The sequence below is a fragment of the Sinocyclocheilus rhinocerous genome, unplaced genomic scaffold, assembly GCF_001515625.1.
Source record: "Sinocyclocheilus rhinocerous isolate Xijiao unplaced genomic scaffold, SAMN03320098_v1.1 scaffold5261, whole genome shotgun sequence".
In the NCBI taxonomy this organism is placed as follows: domain Eukaryota; kingdom Metazoa; phylum Chordata; class Actinopteri; order Cypriniformes; family Cyprinidae; genus Sinocyclocheilus; species Sinocyclocheilus rhinocerous.
This window is the reverse complement of record NW_015654667.1, coordinates 50,702-63,709: the sequence shown is the minus strand read 5'-3', so window position 1 is coordinate 63,709 and position 13,008 is coordinate 50,702. Positions and strand designations below refer to the sequence as shown.

Sequence of the window (13,008 nt, the reverse complement as noted above, 5' to 3'; positions counted from 1 at the left end):
CCTGAAGGGTATGTGTGTTCATTCAAAGAAAGGTTTTCCTATGAATTAATTAGAAAAGAGTAAATTTTTACTGTGCACTGTGGATTTCCTATGGAAAATGTAGTGCGAGGGGAAATTCTCAACATGGCATTAGGTCGTAAATGTATCTGGTCTAGCAAAGGTCTCGTGGTTGCCATGGGGACCAGGGGGGGCCTGGTGTCGTTGCAGACATCCTGGCACCCAGTATGTTTATTGGGTGAGGGGTCTGTGAATGTTTGTTAATCTAATGAATAATTGATTTGTTAAATCAAATGAAAAATGGTGTGTCTGATTGGTCCAGACGCTACAATGGATTCTGCTGAGTGTGGTGAGTACAGTAGAGGTGGTTTCAGTAAAAAATGACACCTTTCTTTGAATTGTTGACTTTATTTACATTTGTCCATCAAGCTATTATGAACCTCCCGTCAAGTAAATTGCTCATGGGATGTTTTCCGTTACAATTCATTTTTATGTAAATTGTACAATATGTTGCCCAATATCTTACATTTTTGGGTTCCATTGCTTATCCTGAGCACAGTAGAGGTGTTTTCAGTAAAAAATGACACCTTTCTTTGAATTGTTGACTTTATTTACATATGTCCATCAAACTATTATGAACCTCCCGTCAAATAAATTGCACATGGGATGTTTCAATATTATGTACATAATATCTTTGTGGAGAGTCAGTTTTCTTATGCAAATTATACAGTTTTATGTCTTTCTGTGTTCTCCAGATCATTCAAGATGGTGAACTGCCCACTTTGCCATAGGGATTGTTCAAATATTCGCCAGCATCTAAGAATCACACACTGTGTGTTTAATCTGGAGGAACAGGCAATTTTAATCAAACTGGCCCGTTCCAGAGTGCTTCTACGCAATGAAGTCTGCCCAATATGTGGCAATACATTCAAGTTCAGTGACCGGCTTGTGACCAATTCTCACAATGACCTCTTGGTAAGTTTTGACCAGTTATGCTTTAAATTAACAATATGTGAAATACCTTTACATGTATTCGTAATTTAAGCGTTAACAAACATTTTCTGTTTCAGAAGGCCAAACGCATGGAGGTCCTCCACACGATGAGGTGGAGGGCTTCGATGAAGCAGATCGATGCACTGCGTACCACAGACCCGAAGGTCCCGCTGGCTAGGAGCTCCGGTCAGAAGCCCCACCCGCAGAAGGCCCTCCAGTGGACCACACAAGGCCAGGGCCCCCACCAGCAGCACCGGCACCACCAGCACCACCGGAGATCCCTGTGGCTCTTCAGGTCTGCGCCCCACCCTCTCAGGTTTGGGGCCAACAGGCTATATGGATTGGGCCTTACCCACCCCAGATGGTGTAGGCCGCACCACCAGAAGTCCGGGTCCTGCCATCTGGGCTGGGGGCTGCGCCAACACAGGAGGTGGGGGATGCTCTCTCTCAGGTGGTGGAGGCCGCACTTCTTGAGGTGTTGTCCCCACCAGCTGAGGTGTCCCCACCACCTCAGGTGTCAGCCCCACCACCTGCTGCAGCCTCATCCACGGCATCATCTGCCCCACCTGTAGATGATGCAGAATTGATAGATTTCCTGAGTAAGAATCAGTTTATAATCTCATTTCTTATAATGTTGCAGTTGATGGTAGACTAACCTGATGGTCTGTTTTACAGAGGAATTTGGAGAGGGCCTAATGGATCCAGTGGAGGACTTCCCCACAATTGTTTTCACCGATTTATTTTAAAATTTTCTTTTGTTTAAAACGTTGTTCCAGTTCCAGAAAAAAAAGAAATGTTTTAATATAAAAAGTGTTTTTATAGGTGTTTTTAAATGACTGCTAATGTAAATAGTTTTTAATGTTAATGTAAAGAGTTTCTTCTTTCATTTTAAAATGTTCCGTAAGAAATGTTTTTTAAATTGTTCAATAAATGGTTAAAGTTCGGTCGAGGTGTTTCATTAATAAATGTAATATTAAGTGGTAATATATAATGTGTGAATACATGTGTCCACGGACCCCATACAGAACGCCCATTGAATAAGCTGCAACTGGGATGCTTACCTGTTTTCTCCGTGGAGACAGACTAGAAAGTGTAAAAATAGACTGGTAAGTGCACTCTAATGTATTAGACTGAAAGTGGGATCAAATAGACTGCAAATTGGATCCGGAAGGGTATGAGTGACCCCTGCACGCGCAGTGTCCCTGACTTTAGTCTTGGTCTTGGCTCTGTGCTCTTCGTGAGAAAGATACAGATAAAAAGAAAACATGCCTGTCGAGGACTGCCCTCTGTGCCTCAGAGGGTTTCATCAGCTTAGCCAGCATCTGCGTTTGATGCACAAAGTGAACAATGAGACGGAGCGAAAGCTCCTTCTCTCCATCGCATTCGGCAGGGTTAATGTAAGGAAGGGCACCTGCCCCATTGCTGGCTGCAAGAAGGAAACCACCCGCCTGGACCGCCACCTCAAAACCCACACGGAGCTCACCAAGGGGGCCCGATCTGAGGCGATTAGGGCCTGCAAGCGTAAAAAGATCTTGGGAGATCTTGCCAGCTTGAGGGCGTCAAACCCGTCCAAACCAATGGTGTCAACCCTGGACCTCGATGAGGACCAGGACGTCTTGGACGAGCCATCGCTTCCAGAGGAGGAGGAGGAGTGTTCGAACCCCAGCTGCAAAAATCGAGTTAAGCAGCTGGAGGACCACGTGTCTGATTTAAACAAGCAGGTGGACACTCTCACCACTGCCCTGCGAGACGTCGCCCGGCGGTTGCTCTCTGCCCTCAGCGGCCCTGGAGAGGGGGAGGGCGAGCCCCCTGAGTAGCCGGTCGCCGGGCCTCCGAAGAAAGACCGCGGCGAGTCCTCACGCTCCTTTCAGACGGCCTACACTTTCGCGGACCACGTGGAGGCACTAAGTAAGTATGACACTTGTCGCTTCTTACCCATACTCTGTGCCCTCGACCCGGCTCACCTGGTCCTTCTTGTGTGTTTTCTTTTCGCAGATCAGGTCATCGAGGAGTTCCGGGAGCACCACGAGGGCGCCGTACCCTCGCCCAAACGTATAAATAATGTGTCTTCGAAGGTCTTCCGGATCAAAAACTTTGTTGCCTACATGTCTGTTGGCCAGACTGAACTGGCCAGCATGACATTTTTAAACAACGCGGCAAAGATGCGGACCTGGCTATCGTTTTTAAGACTAGCCAAAATAACTGAGCCTACAATTCACCACTACCTGAAGAATGTGGCTCAGTTTTTACAGTTTGTCAATGAAACCCCGCCGCCCACATGCCGGCTCTCCTGCGTCACCTTATTTGGCCTTAGAAGGGAGATCCAGTCCATCATCCGCCCGGTAAGGCGCAGTGTGGCGGTCCACCAGGTGGCTGTGAAACAGGCCAAGGAGGGCCGCTTTATTTCCAAAGCCACGCTGCGTGCTTGCCGGGAGGCGGCCAAGAAGATGATCCCTGAGATTCTGAGTAAGTTCTCGACCTCTCTTGCCTCTCATACTTTGGCATCCCACGTGCCCCTTAACGCTTCTCTTTTTATCTGTGCAGATCGCCTCAAGACAGCAGTGGAGAAGAAAGACCAGTGGTCTTTTTATGGGCACCTCACCACGTATTGGGCCAGTATTTATGGACACCGCGGTGGGGTGTTCCAGAACCTTACCATTAAGGAGGTGGAGGACACCAGGAAGACCGTAACTGAGGACAAATTTGTCATCAACGTGAGTGGTTCTCTCTCTTACTCTCTCTCTGTCTCTCTGCATGGTTTTCTCTTAAAAAAATAAAAATAAATCGCTTCTCGCCGTTTATGCAGATATCGGCCCACAAGACCAACCAGGCCTTTGGTGCCGCCCAGCTGGCCCTTGACCAGGAAGAATATGGGTGGCTTCAGCAGTTTCTTTCACTGAGGTCCACCTTGGTGGGTTGCAAAAACGCCCACTACTTTTTTTTCACATCTAAACTCAGCTCCTGCAAGAACCTCAATCAGTATTTTCAGGAGGCTTGGAGATCGATGGGCTTGCCTGGGACGCCCACGTTCACTGATTTGAGGACCTCCATCGCCACCCACGTAAGTGTTCCTGTGCATGTTTCTGCTGTGTGAGTTTCTTACGTGTGTGTGTTTTCTTCTAACTCTTTGCCTATGCTTTCCTCTCTCCGAACAGGCGAAGAACACCCACTGCCCAGAGAACAGGCACAAAGTGGCACAGTTTATGTGCCATGACACCTCCACGGCTGACAGGTTCTACACTTTGAACCTCAATGCAAAGCAGTTTGAGGCAGCCTTGGAAGGTGAGGATGTGGCGCCAGTGCCTGGGACAACAAAGCGCCCCGCTAAACCGCGCAAGTGGCCGGCCGGCCAGTCCCCCTCCGCCAGCCTGTTGACCTCTGCCAGCCCGACGACCTCTGCCAGCCCTCCCCAGATCCCATTCAATAAATTGCAAATGGACACACATACCACTCCCCATTTATTGAATGGGATCGGTTTAATAGGTTAGTGGACAATCATCCCACTAGACTATTATAGCGATCCCATTCAATAAATTGCAAATGGACACACATCCCACTCCCCATTTATTGAATGGTATCGGTTTTAATAGGTTAGTGGACAATAAACTACTATAGCTGTCCCATTCATTAAATGCCAAATGGACACTTGTCCCATTTGCAGTTTATTAAATGGGAATGCTTTAAGTGGTTAGTGGACAATCATCCCACTAACCTGCCATAGCTATCCCATTCATTAAATGGCAAATGGACAAATAGTGGGTTCGTGGGACGTGGGGGGCGTGGACAAGGGGTCCCCGTGGGTCCGGGGTCATTCCGTCATTATAATGGCCAAATGGACAAATAGTGGGTTCGTGGGACCTGGGGGGCGTGGCCAAGGGGGTCCACAGGGGTCCGGGGTTGATCCGTCACAATAGTGGGCAAATGGACAAATAGTGGGTTCTTGGGACCTGGGGGCGTGGCCCGGGGGCGGGGCAGTGGTCAGCGGGGGTCCAGGGGTCATTCCATCAACATAGTGGGCAAATGGTAGGTTCTTGGGACCTGGGGGCGTGGCCCGGGGGCATGGAAGTGGTCAGCGGGGGTCCAGGAGTCATTCCGGTGTCCAGGAGTCATTCCGGTGCTCCAATGGGCGAATGGACAAATAGTGGGTTCGTGGGACGAAAAAGTGTCCATCCCCCATATGGGTGAAGGCCACTGTCGTAATCCTGGGGTGGGACGTCCGTGCACCACCCTGTGGGGAAAGGCTGAACTGCTTTTGGGGGATAAAAACTTCGGCGGGCTCCCGTCGGGCCCCTGGGGGGGTCAGGGACCCCGAAGTTGGCCAGGGTCGGTCGGCCGCCCGTCGAAGGTCGCCGGCGGACCACCCGCCAAAAATTTTGGGGGGGCGGCACGCAGGGTACACGAACAAACGTACGCGAGCCATCGAACGTATTACAGAGTGTACCCGGTCCAAAAGTTATGGACTACCGTGAGAAAGTAATTATTTCTCAAAATGTAGCATATATAGTTATTCCTTTAATTTGTTTTTCTCCTAGATTTTTTTTTACTGTTCATATACTGAAAGACATGGATTTTGCATGTATAATTTTTTATAGTAACATTCATTACTGATAAATCAATGTAAATGGGAGAGACGGACTCAGTAGTATAATTGCAGCAGCTGCACAATAAATTTTCATTCATGACATCACTGCTGGTGGGAGGGGCCCCATCTCGTTCTTTGCGGGGGGGCCTCTAAGATGTGCGGTACGCCACTGGTAATATTATTAGAAAATACGGGATTAGTTTCCACTGTTATGCTGATGATATTCAACTATATATCTCAACAAGACCAGATGAAACTTCTAAATTATCTAAGCTAACAGAATGTGTTAAATTTAAAAGATTGGATGACCAATAATTTTCTCTTATTAAATTCGGATAAGACAGAGATATTACTTATTGGGCCAAAAAACAGTACACAGAATCTCTTGGGTTGCAATTTGCAACTAGACGGATGTACTGTTACTTCCTCTACAGTCAAAAATCTGGGTGTTATATTAGATAGCAACTTGTCTTTTGAAAATCATATTTCCCATGTTACAAAAACAGCATTCTTTCAACTTAGAAACATTGCCAAGCTACGAAACATGTTACCTGTTTCTAAAGCAGGAAAGCTAGTTTGTGCATTCATGACCTCTAGACTCGACTATTGTAATGCACTGCTAGGTGGTTGTCCTGCATCTTCAATAAACAAGATACAGGTAGTCCAAAATGCAGCGGCTAGAGTCCTTACCAGGTCAAGAAAATATGATCATATTACCCCAATTTTACAGTCTCTGCACTGGCTACCTATTAAGTTCTGTATCAGTTACAAAATATTATTACTTACCTACAAGGCCCTTAATGGTTTAGCTCCTGCGTACCTAACTAGTCTTCTACCATGCTACAATCCATCACGCTCCCTAAGGTCGCAAAACTCTGGACTTTTGGTAGTACGAAAGTGCCTCCTGTTGAATCTACTTGCTGCATGAACTGCGACAAACTTCTACAAAGGATTGCGGTTCTTGAAACAAAGTTGGACTTCCAAAACAGGCAGCAGACCGTCATCACGGACCCCCTCAGCATACAGCTGGTGAGTCCCATGAATCTAGTCAATCTCAACAGTTTATACCAAGTGTAGAGGAACAAGCCGAAACTGATAGTCACACTAATCGATGGCACAAACAGGGAGCGAGACACAAAGACAGTAGAGACATCAGATTGTCACGAGTTTCTCGTATTGCTGCCGTAGCATCCTCTACCCCAGATACGGCTATGACAAGGCTTGTGAATACTGGTATTCTACCACCCACTATACATCTTGAGAACAGATTTGAAGCATTAATGAATGCGGGTGAGGAATCCCCAAATGTGATTAAACAAGGATCGGATCAGCCAGCAGCTAACATCACGCTCCCTAAGGTTGCAAAACTCTGGGCTTTTGGTAGTACGAAAGTGCCTCCTGTTGAATCTACTTGCTGCATGAACTGCCACAAACTTCTACAAAGGATTGCGGTTCTTGAAACAAAGTTGGACTTCCAAAACAGGCAGCAGACCGTCATCACGGACCCCCTCAGCATACAGCCGTACATTTCTGCCATATGTACATAAACTGACAGTCACCACTGATAAGCTACTACTAAATATTGTAGAAACTTAATTTTCTGTAAAGTTGCTTTGCAACGATTTGTATCGTAAAAAGTGCTATACAAATAAACTTGAATTGAAAAAAACTTGAATCTGAATAATTTAAATAGGCTAAAATGAGACAGGGGTCAACTTTTTTCCCCTCTTTTTATTTATTGGATAATTACCCAAACAATGCATTTTTCACGATTTGCTTTATCAGAATGCATGTTTTCTGAAGATGTGCATTATAAGAAAGGAAGAAAAAGAAAAGAAAGCCTTAATACAAAATTAAGAAGGGCCTTGGCATCCGTGACAAACTAAACTATCTTTTATATTGGGTCTATTTACACATTCCCAGGGAACCATCCGTTGCAGCTGTCGCACTGAATCTGAAAGAGACACTGACGTTATGACATGTTTTGAAGCAGGGTGAAACGTTAAAGAACAGTTTGCTAATTAACAAACCCAAGAGTCCTCAGTGTCTTCTGTGTATGGATATTTGTCCCCACAGGCCAAGCATAGTTCAGAGAGGTCCTCTGTGGAAATAAAGTCATCAAAGTGATGCACATAATATTGGTGAAACAATATGTCAGTTGTTACCTTATGTCCATTTTATATTATATTATACCTGTTTCTTGTAGAAGGCAACGGCCTATGTCTTGGTGAATGAAATTTATGTTGGCCACTGTGCTTTCAAACTCCAAATTACCTCCTTTTAAAATAGCTTCTGCAAACTACAAAATGATGTAATGAAAACAGGGCATAAATTCACATTTTAAATATTAGTTAATTAAATAAATAATTAATTCAATAAATACTTACTTTGCATACAAATACCCCACATGAATTGTCATCCTTTTTTAAGCAATGTGGTAAAGTACCACATTCCCACTTTTCCCCAAGATTTCCTTTTGGTGGCCATAAATTTGCTTTGTTTGAATTAGAAATATTTAAAATGTTAATACAAGTTAATTATCAGACTAACAATTAAAATGTATAAGAAGAGCATATATTTGTACTGACCTTACAGGCTTTTTACATTGAGCCAGTTTACTTTGGTTTTCACCAAGCGAATTTAGGTACAGCATTCTCCATTTGTTAGGATATATCACCTGTAAAAATAATTATGAATGAATCTTGCTCTGAATTTAACAATTTTAATTTACAGTGAAGGACAAGAATGGAAAGAAGCAGACCAGGAGTGTCCAGTGATTGTTCTCATTAACTGACCTGAACATCATACGCCCCTGGATTCATCTAGAGATGCAATGGAATATTGTAACAACGGTTCAGTTCACCAGTTCTCTCATTAAAAAAAATCTATTTGTGGAGTTTAGGATTTTTTTTGACCCTTTTCATTAAACTAGGATTGCCTTGCCAAATAATTGTTGCTTGAAAGGAATCAAGCACATATGCCTTGCCAGCATAATTTTTTATAAGGTAGGACAAGTATGCATTGATAACCTAAAACAAAGTTTACACAGAGTTTACCCTTAGCGAGTATGGGTTTATGCCTAGAAGAGTTATTTTAACATTTTTTTTTACAAAAGCAGTAACACACAATTTGCAAATTTATGAATATGAATAAGTTGCATCACCTACCTCACTTTCTAGCATTTCCCGAGGTCTAATGCGTTCAATATCCCATGTAAATAATTTATATGGGCCAATTTTACTGCAGAGTGTCCCGCCTTTTTTCTTGCCCATATTTTTTGTAACACTTAAGAGAGAGAGAGTGCACAGTTTTCATTCATTGCAACTATAAAAAATTTATTTAAATGAACATGTACATGCATGTTGGCAAAAGAATAGATACAGAGTTTTGCAGGACAGTTAGTCTGGAGAGCAAGGCTGGGTGGTAGCAGCACAGACAGGAGCACGGACAGGAGGCTGGGTGGTAGCAGCACAGACAGGAGCACGGACAGGAGGCTGGGTGGTAGCAGCACGGACAGGAGGCTGGATGGTAGCAGCAGGGGTGTAGCCAGGTGGGTTAGGGAGGGCTGAGGATACCGTAACGGGAAAATAATCACTGAGTTTGGGGACTTTTGAGGGATACTCCTCCAAAAAACGAACTAAATGGTCCTTGCTAATCTTTGGACAAGAACGTCCTTTGTCGCCCTTCAAATCAGTGGATTTGCCATCCACATTCATAACTGTGTATGGACCAATGTAGTCTGGGTCCAATTTACCACCCTTTCTCTGCCTGCTTCGCACGTTCTGACACAGCACTCTGTCTCAAACTTTGATTTCAGTGGATAATCCCTTTTCCAGTTTTTTTATTTTATTTTACATTGAACACCACGGATATTCTCCTGTATGGTTTTGAATGTCCTGTCATGCCTTTTAATGCATTCTGCGACACACTCCTCTGCTACAATGTCCTCAATACTGTCATTGATCTAGGCAAGAAAAGTTGCATTTAACTTTGGATTGCAAAAGAAAAATAACATTTAAATGTAAAATACTAACCTCATAATTGTCAGGTACCTCACATGGATACCTAGCTTCACGGCCAAACATCAAGAAGTATGGAGGATATTTTGTAGTCATTTGCTTTTTTGTGCGGAGACCAAACATTGTGGCCTCCAAGTAGTCTGCCCAATTTTGTGGCTGCTTTCCCACCAGCTTACTCATCGACCTTTGAATATGAGAAGAGCCATCAATAGTGAAACATTCTCCATTTATGTAGTAAATGAGTAAACGAGTTTTGACAAATCATCCCGCTAAATATGAATGTGAGGAACAAGAGAATATGCATTCTTTATCTACCATCGATGCAATAATCAATAGTTTAACTAGTTTATTAGGAATTGTCAATTTCATACCTTTGAATTGTGCCATTAAGTCTTTTAACCAATCCATTTGTCTGTGGGTGGAACGGTGCACAAAAACTTCTTTGGATTCCCAGTAACTGACAGACACCCATATTTATCTGTATATAAACATTGGGAATTATAATATTTTTCCCAATTTCTAAAATAAACAAATTAAAAACATCTGATTGAAGAAGTATAACCCTAACCTTGTTCACAAATTCTGTGCCTTGGTCAGTTAACAATGTTTTTGGTGCACCAAATTTGTAAAATAACTTTACAATGCAACCTGTAACCTCCTCTGCACTTTTAGTTTTTAGTGGGAAAGCCTCACACCACTTTGTGAAGTAGTCTATCATCACCAGTGTTGTGCAAGTTACTTCCATTCTGTAATACATTACAGATTACTTGTTACTGTTATTTAAAAGTAATCCCTTACCTTACAATATTACTGTCTCAGAATTGTAATACATTACATGACTCTTGTATTACTTTTTAGTTACTTTCACCAAAATAACTACAGAATTAGAACTTAACATTCTAAAATGACAAAATGTACTGCAGAGCATTTTACATCCTGTTGTAACGCAAGCGTTACTGAACATGTACCGACTAAAATATTACTGAAAATGTATTAGTAATGCCTTACACTACTGCATTACAGGAAAAAGTAATACGTTACTGTAATACATTACTTTTGTAACGCATTACTCCCAACACTGATCATCACGCATATATACTGATAGACATTTTCAGTTGCTGTGAGCTTTCCCACTAAATCCATTCCAACAATTTCCCACGGCTCAGCCACCTGAGGAAAAAAAGTGACGTTTAACATGGTTGGTTTCATAAGTAGAAAATAATATAATCATTCCATTTACATTAATTTACCTCAATAGATGTGTAGGGTATCAGAGTGAATCAGAACAACCCAAAGAGCCAAATTCCACAAACAGGCCCAGGATAACAAGACAACGTCATAAATCTGTCCATGATACCCTTGCGCCATGAGTCAGAAGCAAGTCCACTAACAACCAGCTTTCAACAGCTTTCAACATTAACACAAAATAACACATTGATAATTTCAGCTCAGGAAGGAGATTGTCAATTTTGGGGCAAGAACCCCAAGATTAATGATTGTAGAGACAACATCATGACCATCACATGAGGGTTGATTAGTCTCCCCAGGTGTGTCTTATCTTGTTAAGCTTGTTAGCCCCTTGTGTGTATATATAGCCCTAGTTTTTCTTTAGTTCCTTGTGAGTTGTTGAATGTAATGGGTGTCTGTTTGCCAGTCATTATGTTTTTTGTTCCCTTTGGTTTTTGCCTTATTATTTGTTCTAGTTTTTCCATGAAATACCAGCACATAGATCCTTGCCTCTGCCTGTTTTCCGCAGCTTCTCCACAAGGTTACAGTTTTTCGCTGGCATGTCTCGTTGACTAGTGCATCTTTGAGCCTATATTTAGTATAAGTAAAATACTTAAGTACTGTTAAAATCAGATACTCTAAGACTTTTACTCAAGTTGTTTTGGAATTGGTGACTTGTGACGTGGAGTAATTTTCACTGTAAGGTATCTGTACTTTTACTCAAGTATGGTTTTTAGGTACTCTTTACACCTCTGTATGTAACCCACACATTTGACTATTACATTCTAATCACTCATTGTCTATGTATTTTGTATAACTATTGAATAGTTTATAGGTTTAAAATCATGTTGGGTTGGGTATGTATGAGTTTGAAAATTCATGCTTTAAACGTTTCTATCAATCAATACTTTGTAAAATGTATTATATTCTTGTTATAGAAATCATGTCCAAATTATACTCTGCAAGAGCGGGAAAATTCAGACCATGTGACTGATAAGATAACATGTTTATTTATGTATTGGGAGAAGAAACATAGCAACACCCCAAGCTTAGACAATGTCTAATTGGTCAAGACACAATTTGGGATGTGTCCAACAGCCATGTTTAAATACTCAGGACACCATCAAATTATGCTTTTTCTTGCCTTTTTGCCACCGCGTTTTGACGCTGCTTTTCAGAGCACTTTGAGCATGCTCAGGCTTACACGTCAGCTACTCCTCTAAAACCATGAGGAGAAACGCCATCTAGTCTTGTCACTCTTCTTGCTGGCGTCTACTTTAATTTATTTTCTTTTCTGTTGAGAGGTTTGTGTTCTGAGTTAAGTTTTGCCGCACCGCCGTGTCTCCGAGTCCGACCTCGAGTGCCCGTCTAAAACTTCAGCCAACACCCAAGACTTCACTACCAACGACCACTGAACTTCCAGCCAATCAGCAACCTTGGGAAACCCTTTTCTGCAACGATGACAACAAAAGGGAATCCCTTAACACAAAGGCAATGCAAGTACCTCCAGATTCTAGCTGAACTGGTGCATTTAATATTTTTATAGCCTCATTGAGAGAATCAATGCGAGGGTTAATCAAGTGACTGATGGTTGTTCAGGTCTATGCAATTGCATATATTGCTATAAATTTGGGATTTCATATTTTCACTCTTCTAAACGCATTATTTCCTCACTTTCTCTCTTTCTGCAACTTGTGTGAATGTATGAGTGCGTATGTTTATGTGTTAGATTAGTTCATATGTCTTAGATTTATCCAATAAATCCTTATTTATATTGAAAATAGAAGTATCTTGGTTTTGTACTTATAGGTTAATGTCCTAAACTGCTGATCTTGTTACTGTGCTAATTAAAGCCTGTGTTATACTTTCCGCGTCCGTGAGTCCGCTAGGGTCCGCTATGGTATGCGTGACGTAAAAATCGTCATCGGAGAGTGTGCGTGGAGGCTCCGCGCGGACATCCGCGTGCCTCCCATTTTTTGTACTTGTCCGCGCGGTCAGTAGGCTACTGCGCATGCGCAGGCTGTGTGAAGAAGCCGGTTGCTACTCGAACCTGTACAATCCGTCGATAAAACAATATTAAGACAGCCAGATGTGCAATAACTCTGGGCAATTCTTTGTTCACATGTTTGTTTATTGTTCAAGCCGATCTACTACACATGTATGGAACACGTCCGCGGAGCGGACCATCAG

The 13,008-nt window shown here is 42.8% G+C and overlaps 1 protein-coding gene across 1 annotated transcript; it reads left to right on the top strand.

Moving 5' to 3' along the window:
• Window positions 1-3,095: 3,095 nt before the first annotated feature.
• Window positions 3,096-8,349, top strand: LOC107717704 (uncharacterized). The gene is made up of 5 exons (XM_016524542.1): window positions 3,096-3,456; window positions 3,535-3,704; window positions 3,797-4,051; window positions 4,146-4,272; window positions 8,306-8,349. The coding sequence occupies exons 1-5, from the start codon at window positions 3,096-3,098 to the stop codon at window positions 8,347-8,349; spliced, it is 957 nt and encodes a 318-aa protein (XP_016380028.1).
• The last annotated feature ends 4,659 nt before the right edge of the window (window positions 8,350-13,008 follow it).